The sequence below is a fragment of the Ovis aries genome, chromosome 7 (assembly GCF_016772045.2).
Source record: "Ovis aries strain OAR_USU_Benz2616 breed Rambouillet chromosome 7, ARS-UI_Ramb_v3.0, whole genome shotgun sequence".
NCBI classification, from domain to species: domain Eukaryota; kingdom Metazoa; phylum Chordata; class Mammalia; order Artiodactyla; family Bovidae; genus Ovis; species Ovis aries.
The window spans coordinates 29,015,798-29,029,577 of record NC_056060.1 but is presented as its reverse complement, the minus strand read 5'-3'; the positions used below and the strand labels follow the sequence as shown (position 1 = coordinate 29,029,577).

General features: G+C 37.7%; 1 protein-coding gene across 1 annotated transcript in view; it reads left to right on the top strand.

Annotated features, from left to right (window-relative positions):
* The window catches only part of DPH6 (diphthamine biosynthesis 6), a 192,586-nt gene extending 185,241 nt beyond the window's left edge, over positions 1–7,345 (top strand). Inside the window, exons 8-9 of the mRNA XM_004010428.5 lie at positions 4,985–5,072; positions 6,259–7,345. Coding sequence (XP_004010477.1) covers positions 4,985–5,072; positions 6,259–6,312 — 142 coding nt within the window. The 3' untranslated portion in view covers positions 6,313–7,345. The remainder of the gene's footprint in view (positions 1–4,984; positions 5,073–6,258) is intronic.
* The last annotated feature ends 6,435 nt before the right edge of the window (positions 7,346–13,780 follow it).

Genomic DNA, 13,780 nt, shown 5'->3' with positions numbered 1-13,780 from the left:
CACACACACACACACACACACACAAATGCATGACCAAAGCACAGAAAGCAGAAAACTAGCACTGTGTGAGGATGTCAGGCAAGGCTTCACAGAAATGTGAGGATAAGTGTGAGTTCATGGCGGATATCTATGTGTGGTTGTGTTTTCGAGGGGAAGTAGGAACCAAGAGAAAGTATCAGTTTTTTGAAGTGAGAGGGTAGGGCCTGATCTCATACCTTGAGAAGGAGTCTGCTTCAGATGAGAGAGACTCAGACCTGGCTCAGGTAGCTGCCCTTTTGAAGTTGTAAGTGGGGATAAGCCTAATGTAGCATATTGAAAGGGAATGTCAGATCCAGCTGTTTGCTATAGAGAAATCTCCATTCTGTAAGAGGTCGAGGCTGCACTGATTACTTGTATCAGTAGGGACAGAGGAGAAGGGTAGCCAACTGAAAAGCATTTTTGCTGTACTTCAGTTGTTCTTAATTTGGGGGGTTTCTCTGAGGGTACTCCAGCAGATCCTGTTCTGGGTTTCAGAAGCTGACAGAAACCAGAGACCCTTGAAAGCTGAGTTTCAACTGACAGTTTATGAAAGAAAAGAAGAGCAGTAGTGGCATTATGCTCTTTGAAGCTACAAGTTATTTATTTGATATCTATTATCTATTTTCCAGTTGATTCTGGCTTTGTATAAGAGAATGAAATTATATTAGTCAATTGTGGATTTGAGAGAATCCATAAAAATCATATTCCTCTTCATTTAGTTCTGTTATATAGTATAGTTAGAATGTTATGTATTTTCTCTGGAAAATGGTCTTGATTCAAATGTGATAATTGTATCAATTAAGTGAGTCATATGCTGCCAACCTTCTGTTTCTAGTGGGGATAACTGGCATGAGAAGGGAGGGCCTGAAACCCTTTCTACTGACACAACATTGGTTTGAGTTAGTCATAGTTTTGCTGTATCCATTGTCAAGTATATCAAGACCAGTCTCCTACATCAGGCATAATCCAGGCTCAGGGTCAGTTTCCAAAGCTGGAAATGGTAACCCCGAGAGATTGAAATTTAACGTAAAAATGAGATCATACACAGGAGTAAGAATTTTAATCTATTGATGAGCCAAGACACGACAGAATGATATCTGTTCATTTCCAAGGCACACCATTCAATGTCACAATAATCCAAGTCTGAAGCTGAAGTTGAATGGACCTATAAGAACTTCTAGATCTAATACCCAAAAAAGATGTCATTTTCATTATAGGGAAATGGAATGCAAAAGTAGGAAGTCAAGAAATACCTGGAGTACAAGCAAATTTGGCCTTGCAGTACAAAATGAAGCAGGGAAAAGGCTAATAGAGTTTTGCCAAGAGAATGCACTGGTCATAGCAAACACCCTCTACCAACAACGCAAGAGATGACTCTACACATGGACATCACCAGATGGTCAATACCAAAATCAGATTGATTATGTTCTTTGCAGTCAAAGATGGAGAAGTTCTATACAGTCAGCAAAACCAAGACTGGGAGCTGACTGTGTCACAGACCATGAACTACTTATTGCCAAATTTAGACTTAAATTGAAGAAAGTAGGGAAAACCACTAGACCATTCAGGTATGACCTAAATCAAATCCCTTACAATTATACAGTGGAAGTGACAAATAGATTCAAGGGATTAGATCTTATAGACAGAGTGCCTGAAGAATTATGGACAGAAGTTACTGACATTGTACAGGAGGCAGGGATCAAGAACATCCCCAAGGAAAAGAAATGCAAAAAGGCAAAATGGTTGTTGAGGAGGCCTTACAAATAGCTGTGAATAGAAGAGAAACGAAAGGCAAAGGAGAAAAGATATAACCATTTGAATGCAGAGTTCCAAAGAATACCAAAGAGAGCTAAGGAAGCCTTCCTAAAGGATCAGTGCAGAGAAATAGAGGGGAAAAAAACGAATGGAAAGGCCTAGAGATCTCTTCAAGAAATTAGAGATACCAAGGAAACATTTCATGCAAAGATGGGCTTAATAAAGGACAGAAATGGTATGCACCCAACCAAACCAGAAGATATTAAGAAGAGGTGGCAAGAATACACAGAAGAACTATACAAAAAGATCTTCATGACCCAAGAATCACAGTTGTGTGATCACCAACGTAGCGCCGGACATCCTAGAATGTGAAGTCAAGTAGGCCTTAGAAAGCATCACAACAAAGCTAGTGGAGGTGATGGAGTTCCAGTTGAGCTATTTCAAATCCTAAAAGATGATGCTGTGAAAGTGTTGCACTCAATATGTCAGCAAATTTGAAAACTCAGCAGTAGCCATAGGACTGGAAAAGTCAGTTTTCATTCCAATCCCAAACAAAGGCAATGCCAAATAATGCTCAAACTACCACATACTTGAATTCATCTCACATGCTAGTAAAGTAACGCTCAAAATTCTCCAAGCCAGGCTTCAGCAATACGTGATTCGTGAACTTCCAGATGTAGAAGCTGGTTTTAGAAAAGGCAGAGGAACCAGAGATCCAATTGCCAGCATCCGCTGGATCATGGAAAAAGCAAGAGAGTTCCAGAAAAACGTCTATTACTGCTTTATTGACTATGCCAAAGCTTTTGACTGTGTGGATGACAACAAACTCTGGAAAATTCTTTAAGAGATGGGAAGACCAGACCACTTGACCCGCCTCTTGAGAAATCTGTATGCAGGTCAGGAAGCAACAGTTAGAACTGAACGTGGACCAACTGACTGGTTCCAATAGGTTAAGGCATATGTCAAGGCTGTATATTGTCTCTGTGCTTATTTAACTTATATGCAAGATACATCATGAGAAATGTTGGGTTGGAAGAAGCACAAGCTGGAATCAATATTGCCGGGAGAAATATCAGTAACCTCAGATATGCAAATGTCACCACATTCATGTCAGAAAGTGAAGAAGAACTAAAGAGCTTCTCAATGAAAGTGAAAGAGGAGAGTGAAAAAGCTGGCTTAAAGCTCAACATTCAGAAAACTAAGATCATGGCATCTGGTCCTATCACTTCATGGCAAATAGATGAGGAAATAGTAGAAAGAGTGAGAGACTTTATTTTGGGGACTCCGAAATCACTGCAGATGGTGACTGCAGCCGTGAAATTAAAAGACACTTGCTCCTTAAAAGAAAAGTTATGACCAACCTAGACAGCATATTAAAAAGCAGGGACATTACTTCGCCAACAAAGGTCCGTCTAGTCAAAGCTATGGTTTTTCCAGTGGTCATGTATGAATGTGAGAGTTGTACTATAAAGAAAGCTGAGCACTGAAGAATTGATGCTTTTGAACTGTGATGATGGAGAAGACTCTTGAGGGTCCCTTGGAGTATAAGGAGATCCAACCAGTCCATCCTAAAGGAAATCAATCCTAAATATTCATTGGAAGGAATGATGCTGAAGCTGAAACTCCAATACTTTGGCTACCTGATGCGAAGAACTGACTTATTGGGAAAAACCCTGATGTTGAGAAAGATTGAAGGCAGGAGGAGAATGGGACGATAGGGGATGAGGTGAATAGATGGCATCACCACCTCAATGGACATGAGTTTGAGTAAACTCTGGGAGTTGGTGATGGATAAGGAAGCCTGGCATGCTGCAGTCCATGGGGTCTCTAAGAGTTGGACACGACTGAGCAACTGAACTGATGAGGCAAGACAGCACCAAGACAGACAAGTATGAAGTAAATAAGCAGGACAACTTAACTAAGGTTAACAAGGCAGAGAGGCAAGTGGTAAAAAGCAAGAGGTCTCCTCTTTACTTTCTTTTTCTCCTCCTCTTGTTCATTATACAGGGAGGCATCTTTTGGTTTAGGTAGTCTGTGGAGACAGGTTATTACTTTCTTTCCTGATCACAACTCTTTAATGATTTTATTTCTATTGTAATGTGTTACTTTTCTTTTAATGTCATAGAAGCCCAATTTATGTAATTGTTAAAGCACTAACAAGATTCATATTTGATGCAAAAGGTTCATGAATGGTATGATCAGACTGCTTTTCCTCTCTCTCTGATTTTCATGTGAAAAGTAAACAGATTTTGCCCGTGAAAACTTAATATACTGGATCCTAATATTTCGAGATTTCTTCTATTGTCACTAAATAACTTTTCATTACAAACACTGATTCAAAATTATTTTATATAAGTGGAAAAGATGAAAAGTAAGAATCTATTTTGCTGAACCACAATGGTTAAAATGCTGACAATGTACTAGTATGAACACTGCAACTAGTTCCTGAGACTTTAAAAAGAGATGAGCAATTTCTGCTTTTAGAATTTCAATTAAAATACAAAAACACTTTCTTAATAAACAACAATAAAAATAATTAGTTATTAGAACTTCACACATAATCTTATTTATTTACATGTGCTTTACAGGGTATCTTTGATAAAAGTTGATTTAATTTACGTGTATCCAAATGGTGCCAGCAAGCAGTTCATACTATTTTACCTGAATGTGGTAATTGCTATGTCAGACAGTCAATTTTAATAGCAATGATATTACAGTGTGAAGAGTTCATCTAGTGCTTAAAACCATCACCAGTACAGCTTTTGTGAAGGATAATTGAGATTTTGTGTGAAACACTGAATGAATTACCTCTTGAAAATGAAAAGAATAATGAAGATAAAGCCCTATTGTTTAATGGTTAGCCCATACCAACCAAGTTTGTGGAAATGAAATTGAATAGAGCCTTCAAGTTGTAAAACTGTTCAGAGAGCTTTGAGTGAACCTGAAAGTTGAACTGTGTGTCCTCATAAAGATGAAAACCTTCTTTACTTACTCTTGAAAGTTTAGTTTCCTCCATCTTTTCCCCAATTAAATATTTAATTATTAAAAGTAGATGTTAATCACTAATTGTGAAGTAAATATGTATACAGTAGTATTCCAGTAGAAATAAATGAGGATTTTTGGTCTTTTCTAGTCACTAGTAGGAGTTAGTTTGCCACAAGACAGATTTTGCATAGTATATAAACTAATTAGAATTTTTATTTTATTTCAGAGATTCATCAGAAGTAGTCACACATTCAGCTGATGCATTTGCACCTGTGGCTTACCTACGCTTTTTAGAATTGCACTTGGAGGACAAGGCAAGTAATCTAAAATTTGCAGTGATTTAAAGTGAAAATTGGAATATGTGCATTGTCTCTATATATGTAATTCTATAACAACAAATGAAAGGTAAAAAATGATTTTTTTCAGATCCTCAGTCAATAACTAAGAATTTTTCAAATGTTTATGATTCTGAGAGCTCTATATGATATAAAAGACATTACATTTCTGAAGAGTTTGTAGTTCATCTGAAAAGGGAATCATATATACATTAATCAAGGAGAAGACAGGACAATGTATAACCAAATATTAAATCATCTAGTAAATTAAGAGTTAGGTTGTTAAGCATTTGCTATAGGGGAAGGGTTTGAGGATAAATTGAATACTCATACAAAATTTAAGAGGAGAATGAGAAATTAAAGCTGTTCCAAAAATAAACAAGAGAACAGAAGTACAAATAAAAGATGGAAAAAAAGCAAAGAATATGATAAAGAGTTTTATTTTAAAATATATTGTCAAGATGCAGCAGAAAGTTTATTTTTAAATGTTTTATAAAGTAGTTAAGGTCTAGATTAGACCCTTTGATTAAAAGTTCTGCTCCTTAAGACATAAAGGATTGGGAAAAGGCTTCTGTATCTTCCGTGTTCTATCACCAACTCTTGATGCAAGCCCAGAGTTTTAAATATATAATAGATAATCTGAAGAATCAAGAGATTCAATGATTGGCAAAAGAAGGAGAAAAATGGGAACCCCAGAAATCTCTTAGTCAGGAGGAGTTTCCAAAAGTAGAGAATGATATTTACTGTCATTTCTCCAGAAAAATTAGGATAGACAGGGTTGAAAATAGATCATTGAATTGGGCTGGAAGGAGGCTATTTCAGTGACCTTTTACCCAAAAGCTGGTAACCCTGGAGACAATGAAGCTAAACTATCCAGACTTCTTTCAGATCCGCTGAAAGAAGCTTCTTATTTCTAGGTCTCTGCTACTTTTGCTGCCATGTGCATACACACAAAAATCAAAACCACCAAATTCTGGTTTAGATACACTGGCCGATGTACATGTATACGTTCAGCTCTACCTAAATAGTTCATTATTCACTGTTTGACTATTTCCTTAGTCTTCACTGACCATTTGCCCTCTTTGGGAAAACAATGTTACTTCTTTGAGGTACAGTACTCATTGACACTGAATAAATATGGTGTGTTTCTTTTGTTTTTTTTTAGGTGTCCCCAGTACCTGAAAACTGCAGAACATCTAATTATATACATAACTCTTGAAAAACATTTTTGTTACTAACCTGCTATTTCTATTTAATTTTAAAAATTATATAGCATTGTCCTAATTATTTTGTGCCACTTTTTCTCATTACCCTTTTTTTAAATTCTTAGAAATATTTACTTAATCAGAAATTAATAGAACCATTGATTGGTTAACACATCCTGTGCATCATCTCTGGTAGATTTTTCTTTTCCCTTTTACTTCATCTGCAGTCCTCATTTCTTAACATTTCTTTGCCTTTATCACCCTGGTTTATTATCTTTTTCTTGTTCCTGCTTTCATCTCAGCCAATGATATCATGATGCAAAGGCATTTGAAAATGAAGATGAAAAGGCAATCACTATATTTAGATAATCACATTTACTGGGTGTCATCATTTTTGTTTTGAATATATTCATTGCTTCAACATTACTGGACAATCAAGAAGAATACCATTAGCTCTTATTGGTTGTTTTACCTATGCTGACTTCAGGCTGTTTTTTGAATTCACAGAAAAATTGAGCAGAAGGCACAGAGAATCCCCACACATGCACAGTGCCCCCCAATTATCAACATCCCCCACCACAACAGTGCATTTGTTACAATCAAGGGATTTGCCCTGACACATCATTATCACCCAAAGTCCATAGACAATTCACTCAGTATTGCACGTTCTATGGATGACATGTATCCAACATTATACATGTCATACTGAGTATGTCCACTGCCCTAAAATATCCTCTGTGCCCCACCTTTCGTCACGTACTTCCTCCATCCCCTGGCAACCACTGATCTTTTCAATTATCTCCATAGTTTTGCTTTTTCCAGAAGGTCATAGAGTTAGAATAATACAGTTTATTGCCATTTTTAGATTGGCTTCTATCCCTTAGTAATATACATTTAAGGTTTCTGTGTGTCTTTTCATAAGTTTTTAAATGCTTAATAGTATTCTATTGTCTGGACATACCATGATTTATTTATCCATTCACCTACTTAAGAACATCTTGGTTGCTTCCAAGTTTTCGCAATTGTGAATAAAGCTGCTATAAAACAGTCATGTGCCAGTTTTTGTATGGACATAACTTTTTAACTCTTCGGGGTAAATGCCAAGGAATATGATTGCTGGATTATATGCTAAAAGTATATTTAATTTCACAAGAAGCCATCCAACTGTCTCCCAAAGTGTCTGTACCATTTTGCATTCTCACCAGCAGTGAATGAGATTCACTATTCTCTATTCCTAGTCCCTCTGTTCACTATTTGCATTCCTCTGCATCCTTGTCAGCTTTTGATATTGTCACTGTTTTGGGCTTTTGTCATTTTAATAGGTATGTAATAGTATCTCATTGCTGTTTTAATTTGGATTTCCCTGATAACATATAATGTGGAACATCTTTTCATATATTTTATTTGCTATCTCTATATTATATTTGGTGAGATGCCTGCTTGGATCTTCTGCCCATTTTTTATTTGAACTCTGTTTTCTTATTATTGAGATTTAAGAATTTTCTGTACGTTTTGGAAAGCTGGTAGTTCTTTATCAGCTATATCTTTTTCAAATATTTTCTTGCAGTCTATGGCTTGTCTTCTCATTCTTTGCCAGTAACTTTGCCAAAGCAGAAGTTTTAAATTTTAATGAAGCCCGGGTTATTAATTATTTCTTTCATAAATTATGTCTTTGGTATTATAGCTAAAAGTCATCACCAAACCCAAGATCATCTAGATTTTCTCCTATTTTATCTTCTGTGATTTTTATACTTTTGCATTTTACATTTGGGTCTGTTATTCATTTTGACTTAATTTTTGTAAAGGGATATAAGGTTTGGGTCTGGATTCATTTTTTTATGTGTGGATATCTGGTGGTTCTGGCATCATCTGTTGAAAAGACTGTATTTTCCCCATTATATTTCCTTGCTCCTTTGTCAAAGATCAGTTGACTATATTTGTGTAGACCTGTTTCTCAGCTCTCTATCCATTCCATTGATTTGTTTGTCTATTCTTTTGCCAATACCACAATGTCTTAATTACTATAACTTTGTAGTGTATCTTAAAGTCAGATAATGTCAGACTCTGACTTTGTTCTTCTCCTTCAATATTGTATTGACTATTCTAGGCCTTTTAAGTTTCCCTTTAAGCGTTAGAGTCCATTTTTTATATCTACAAAATAACTTGGTAAGATTTTGAATGGAATAACATTGAATCTGTAGATCAAGTTGGAAAGAACTGACATCTTAATAGTATTGAATCTTACTACCCATGACCTTGGGGTATCTGTTTGTTTTATTCTTCTTTGATTTCTTTCATCAGAGTTTTATGTATATATGTATATATGCTTGAATATCCTTTTTATTTTCATCATTCTAACCTAATATGTTAAATATTGCCTCCTTTCAACTTTTTTTTTTTTTTTTTTTGCAAATGACAGATATCGAGGTAGCATTCTTAGTGTGAATCAGAAAAGAAAGAAGTAAGAGTTCCTTTTCCAGAAATTGTATTATATATCAATGGCTTGAGTAAAGCACTGGCCAAGTCACCAGCTCTACCCCTGAGCTCACTCAGGTAGTAGAGAAAGGGATTTTATAGAACAAAAATAAAGTGTCATTAACAAAGGAAAGATGATTAAATGCTGGAGGGCAAAAATGACAGCTATGGGACTTCCCTGGCAATCCAATGTTTAAGACTGTGCTTCAAATGCAGGGAATGCAGGTTTGATCCCTAGTCATTAGACGATCCCACATGTCACACAGCATGGCCAAAAAGAAAATGACAGATACACTTCCACATGTTTTATCAAAATCACATTGTCATTTCAAACTCATATTAACAAATTAATTAACACTCTACCCCAATAATAGTGAGACTGTGAATGTATACCTTGAATACCACTCTGAAAATCTGTATCTGTTCCCAAAATGTCTTTAGTTTCTATACACTTTATAACATATTTGCAGTCTAGATTTGTCAATTGCTTTGATGAATTGCTGTTAGTCTCTTTCTGAGATTTTTTCTTTCTTTTCTTGTTTTTTTTTTTTTTTAATTTTTATTTTAACTTTATTTTACTTTACAGTACTGTATTGGTTTTGCCATACATTGACATGAATCCGCCACGGGTGTACATGCAATCCCAAACATGAACCCCCTCCCACCTCCCACCCCATATCATCTCTCTGGGTCATCCCCGTGCCCCAGCCCCAAGCATCCTGTATCCTGCATTGAACATTTTTATCTTGTCCTACTAGTTGACTTTTTACCTCTATATAGATAATTCTCAAGGCACTCTCTTTCTGGTCTTTATACTAATACCTGTTTTTCCTCCTTAACTCTACCTCTGTATTTCTGACTGGCTGCTGGACATGACGCCAAAAAGGATCAAGCTCATTATGTACCAACTTTCAACTCATTTTCCCCTCCAAGTGCACTGTTCCTTTTTGTTATTTAGCACTACTGTTTTCCACCTAGTAACTCAGGCACACAAAAAAATGAATCATCTATCAAAGCTATCTCTCCTTTACCATAAACATTCAATTGATGATTATCTAATTCCTTGTAAACTAGTTTTAATGTCACAAACACTATTCCATCTCCATGCCCTTCTCACCAGTTAAAGTTGTATCTTGCTCAAACTCTTGGACAAGATAAAACTTAAGTGGATTCATTGCTTTTATTCTCCCCACATTCTACTCCACTGCCATGTTAGGTTTTTCTTTCTAGTTTTCGTTTCTCTACACAAACATCCATAATGGTGCCCCCTTGTTTTCTTAATAAATAAGATGTTTAGCCATGAACTGAGGGCCTCCTCACATGTTGCCAGAACATTTTTTTTCAGTCTTGTTCCGAGGACTCTCCACATGTGCCTTTGCTCTGGTAATACAGAACCATTGAATAAAAGTCCTGCAAGGCCTTCTGGTTCCTCCTCCCTTGCCATTGCTTATTCTACTTTACCTATCTTACTTGCTTCTTCCCTTTCCTTAAATGTGTACACCTTATCCATGATATAAGACTGACATAGACTAAACCATACCAGATAAACTGCCCTAACACTTTGTTTTGTCCTTTCTTGTGATAATTAACTTAAGCAGCTTATGAGAAACAGGCTTACTGTTTCTCAGTTCAGTTCATTTCAGTCACTCAGTCCTGTCCCACTCTTTGCAACCCCATGAGGAGCAGCATGCCAGGCCTCCCTGTCCATCACCAACTCCCGGAGTTCACTCAAACTCACATCCATCGAGTCAGTGATGCCATCCAGCCATCTCATCCTCTATCGTCCCCTTTTCCTCCTGCCCCCAATCCCTCCCAGCATCAGAGTCTTTTCCAATGAGTCAACTCTTCACATGAGGTGGCCAAAGTACTGGAGTTTCAGCTTTAGCATCATTCCTTCCAAAGAACACCTAGGACTGATCTCCTTTAGGATGGACTGGTTGCATCTCCTTGCAGTCCAAGGGACTCTCAAGAGTCTTCTCTAACACCACAGTTCAAAAACATCAATTCTTCGATGCTCAGGTTTCTTCACAGTCCAACTCTCACATCCATACATGACTACTAGAAAAACCATAGCCTTGACTAGACGGACCTTTGTTGGCAAAGTAATATCTCTGCTTTTGAATATGCTATCTAGGTTGGTCATAACTTTTCTTCCAAGGAGTAAGCGTCTTTTAATTTCATGGCTGCAATCACCATCTGCAGTGATTTTGGAGCCCCAAAAATAAAGTCTGACACTGTTTCCACTGTTTCCCCATCTATTTCCCATGAAGTGATGGGACCGGATGCTATGATCTTCATTTTCTGAATGTTGAGCTTTAAGCCAGCTTTTTCACTCTCCACTTCCACTTTCATCAAGAGGATCTTTAGTTCTTCTTCACTTTCTGCCATAACGGTGGTGTCATCTGCATATCTGAGGTGATTGATATTTCTCCCAGCAATCTTGATTCCAGCTTGTACTTCATCCAGCCCAGCATTTCTTATGATGTACTCTGCGTAGAAGTTAAATAAGCAGGGTGACAATATATAGCCTTGACGTACTCCTTTTCCTATTTGGAGCCAGTCTGTTGTTCCATGTCCAGTTCTAACTGCTGCTTCCTGACCTGCATATAGGTTTCTCAAGAGGCAGGTCAGGTGGCCTGGTATTCCCATCTCTTCCAGAATTTTCCACAGTTTATTGAGATCCACACAGTCAAAGGCTTTGGCATAGTCAATAAAGCAGAAATAGATGTTTTTCTGGAACTCTCTTGCTTTTTCCATGATCCAGCAGATGTTGGCAATATGGTCGCTGGTTCCTCTGCCTTTTCTAAAACCAGCTTGAACATCTGTAGGTTCACAGTTCACATATTGCTGAAGCCTGGCTTGGAGAATTTTGAGCATTACTTTACTAGCATGTGAGATGAGTGCAATTGTGCAGTAGTTTGAGCATTTTTTAGCATTGCCTTTCTTAGGGATTGGAATGAAAATTGACCTTTTCCAGTCCTGTGGCCACTGCTGAGTTTTCCAAATTTGCTGGCATTTTGAGTGCAGCACTTTCACAGCATCATCTTTCAGGATTTGAAATAGCTCAACTGGAATTCCATCACCTCCACTAGCTTTGCTCATAGTGATGCTTCCTAAGGCCCACTTGACTTCACATTCCAGGATGTCTGCCTCTGGGTAAGTGATCACACCATCATGATTATCTGGGTCATGAAGAGCTTTATTATACTTCTGTGTATTCTTGCCATTTTTCTTAATATCTTCTGCTTCTGTTAGGTCCATACCATTTCTGTCCTTTATCGAGCCCATCTTTGCATGAAATGTTCCCTTGGTATCTCTTCATTTTCTTGAAGAGATCTCGACCATTCTGTTGTTTTCCTCTGTTTCTTTGCATTGATCACTGAGGAAGGCTTTCTTATCTCTTTTTGCTATTCTTTGGAACTCTGCATTCAGATGCTTATATCTTTCCTTTTCTCCTTTGCTTTTCACCTCTCTTCTTTTCACAGCTATTTGTAAGGCCTCCCCAGACAGCCATTTTGCTTTTTTGCATTTCTTTTCCATGGGGATGGTCTTGATCCCTGTCTCCCATACAATGTCACGAACCTCATTCCATAGTATATCACGCACTCTATCAGATCTAGTCCCTTAAATCTATTTCTCACTTCCACTATATAATCCTAAGGGATTTGATTTAGGTCATACCTGAATGGTCTAGTGGTTTTCCCTACTTTCTTCAATTTAAGTCTGAATTTGGCAATAAGGAGTTCATGATCCGAGCCACAGTCAGGTCCCGGTCTTGTTTTTGCTGACTGTATAGAGCTTCTCTTATCTTTGGCTGCAAAGAATATAATCAATCTGATTTCGGTGTTGACCATCTGGTGATGTCCATGTGTAGAGTAATCTCTTGTGTTGTTGGAAGAGGGTGTTTGCTATGACCAGTGCATTCTCTTGGCAAAATTCTATTAGTCTTTGCCCTGCTTCATTCTGTACTCCAAGGCCAAATTTGCCTGTTACTCCAGGTGTTTCTTAACTTCCTACTTTTGCATTCCAGTCCCCTATAATGAAAAGGACATCTTTTTTGGGTGTTAGTTCTAGAAGGTCTTGGAGGTCTTCATAGAACCATTCAACTTCAGCTTCTTCAGCATTACTATTTGGGGCATAGACTTGGATTACCGTGATATTGAATGGTTTGCCTTGGAAATGAGCAGAGATCATTCTGTCATTTTTGAGATTGCGTCCAAGTACTGCATTTCAGACTCTTTTGTTGACTGTGATGGCTACTCCATTTCTTCTGAGGGATACCTGCCTGCAGTAGTCATCTGAGTTGCTTTGCTGATTCCTAGAATGTCGACGTTCACTCTTGCCATCTCCTGTTTGACCACTTCCAATTTGCCTTGATTCATGGACCTGACATTCCAGGTTCCTATGCAATATTGCTCTTTACAGCATCGGACCTTGCTTCTATCACCAGTCACATCCACAGCTGGGTATTTTTTTTTTTTTTTTTTTTTTTTTTTTTTTTTGGCTTTAGCTCCATCCCTTCATTCTTTCTGGAGTTATTTCTCCACTGATCTCCAGTAGCATATTGGGCACCTACTGACCTGGGGAGTTCCTCTTTTGGTATCCTATCATTTTGCCTTTTCATACTGTTCATGGGGTTCTCAAGGCAAGAATACTGAAGTGGTTTGCCACTCCCTTCTCCAGTGGACCACATTCTGTCAGATCTCTCCGCCATGCCCGCCCATCTTGGGTGGCCCCACAGGGCATGGCTTAGTTTCATTGAGTTAGACAAGGCTGTGGTCCTAGTTTTCTGTGATTGACTAATTTTCTGTGATTATGGTTTCAGTGTGTCTGCCCTCTGATGCCCTCTCTGAGCACCTACCGTCTTACTTGGGTTTCTCTTACCTTTGATGTGAGGTATCTCTTACTGTTTATACTAGGATGAAAATTTCCTAAGGACTCTTCTTTTTTCATCTCATAGCTCCTACAACAGCAGTTAGTTCTGCAGTAAGAATTTTTAACTGTTAT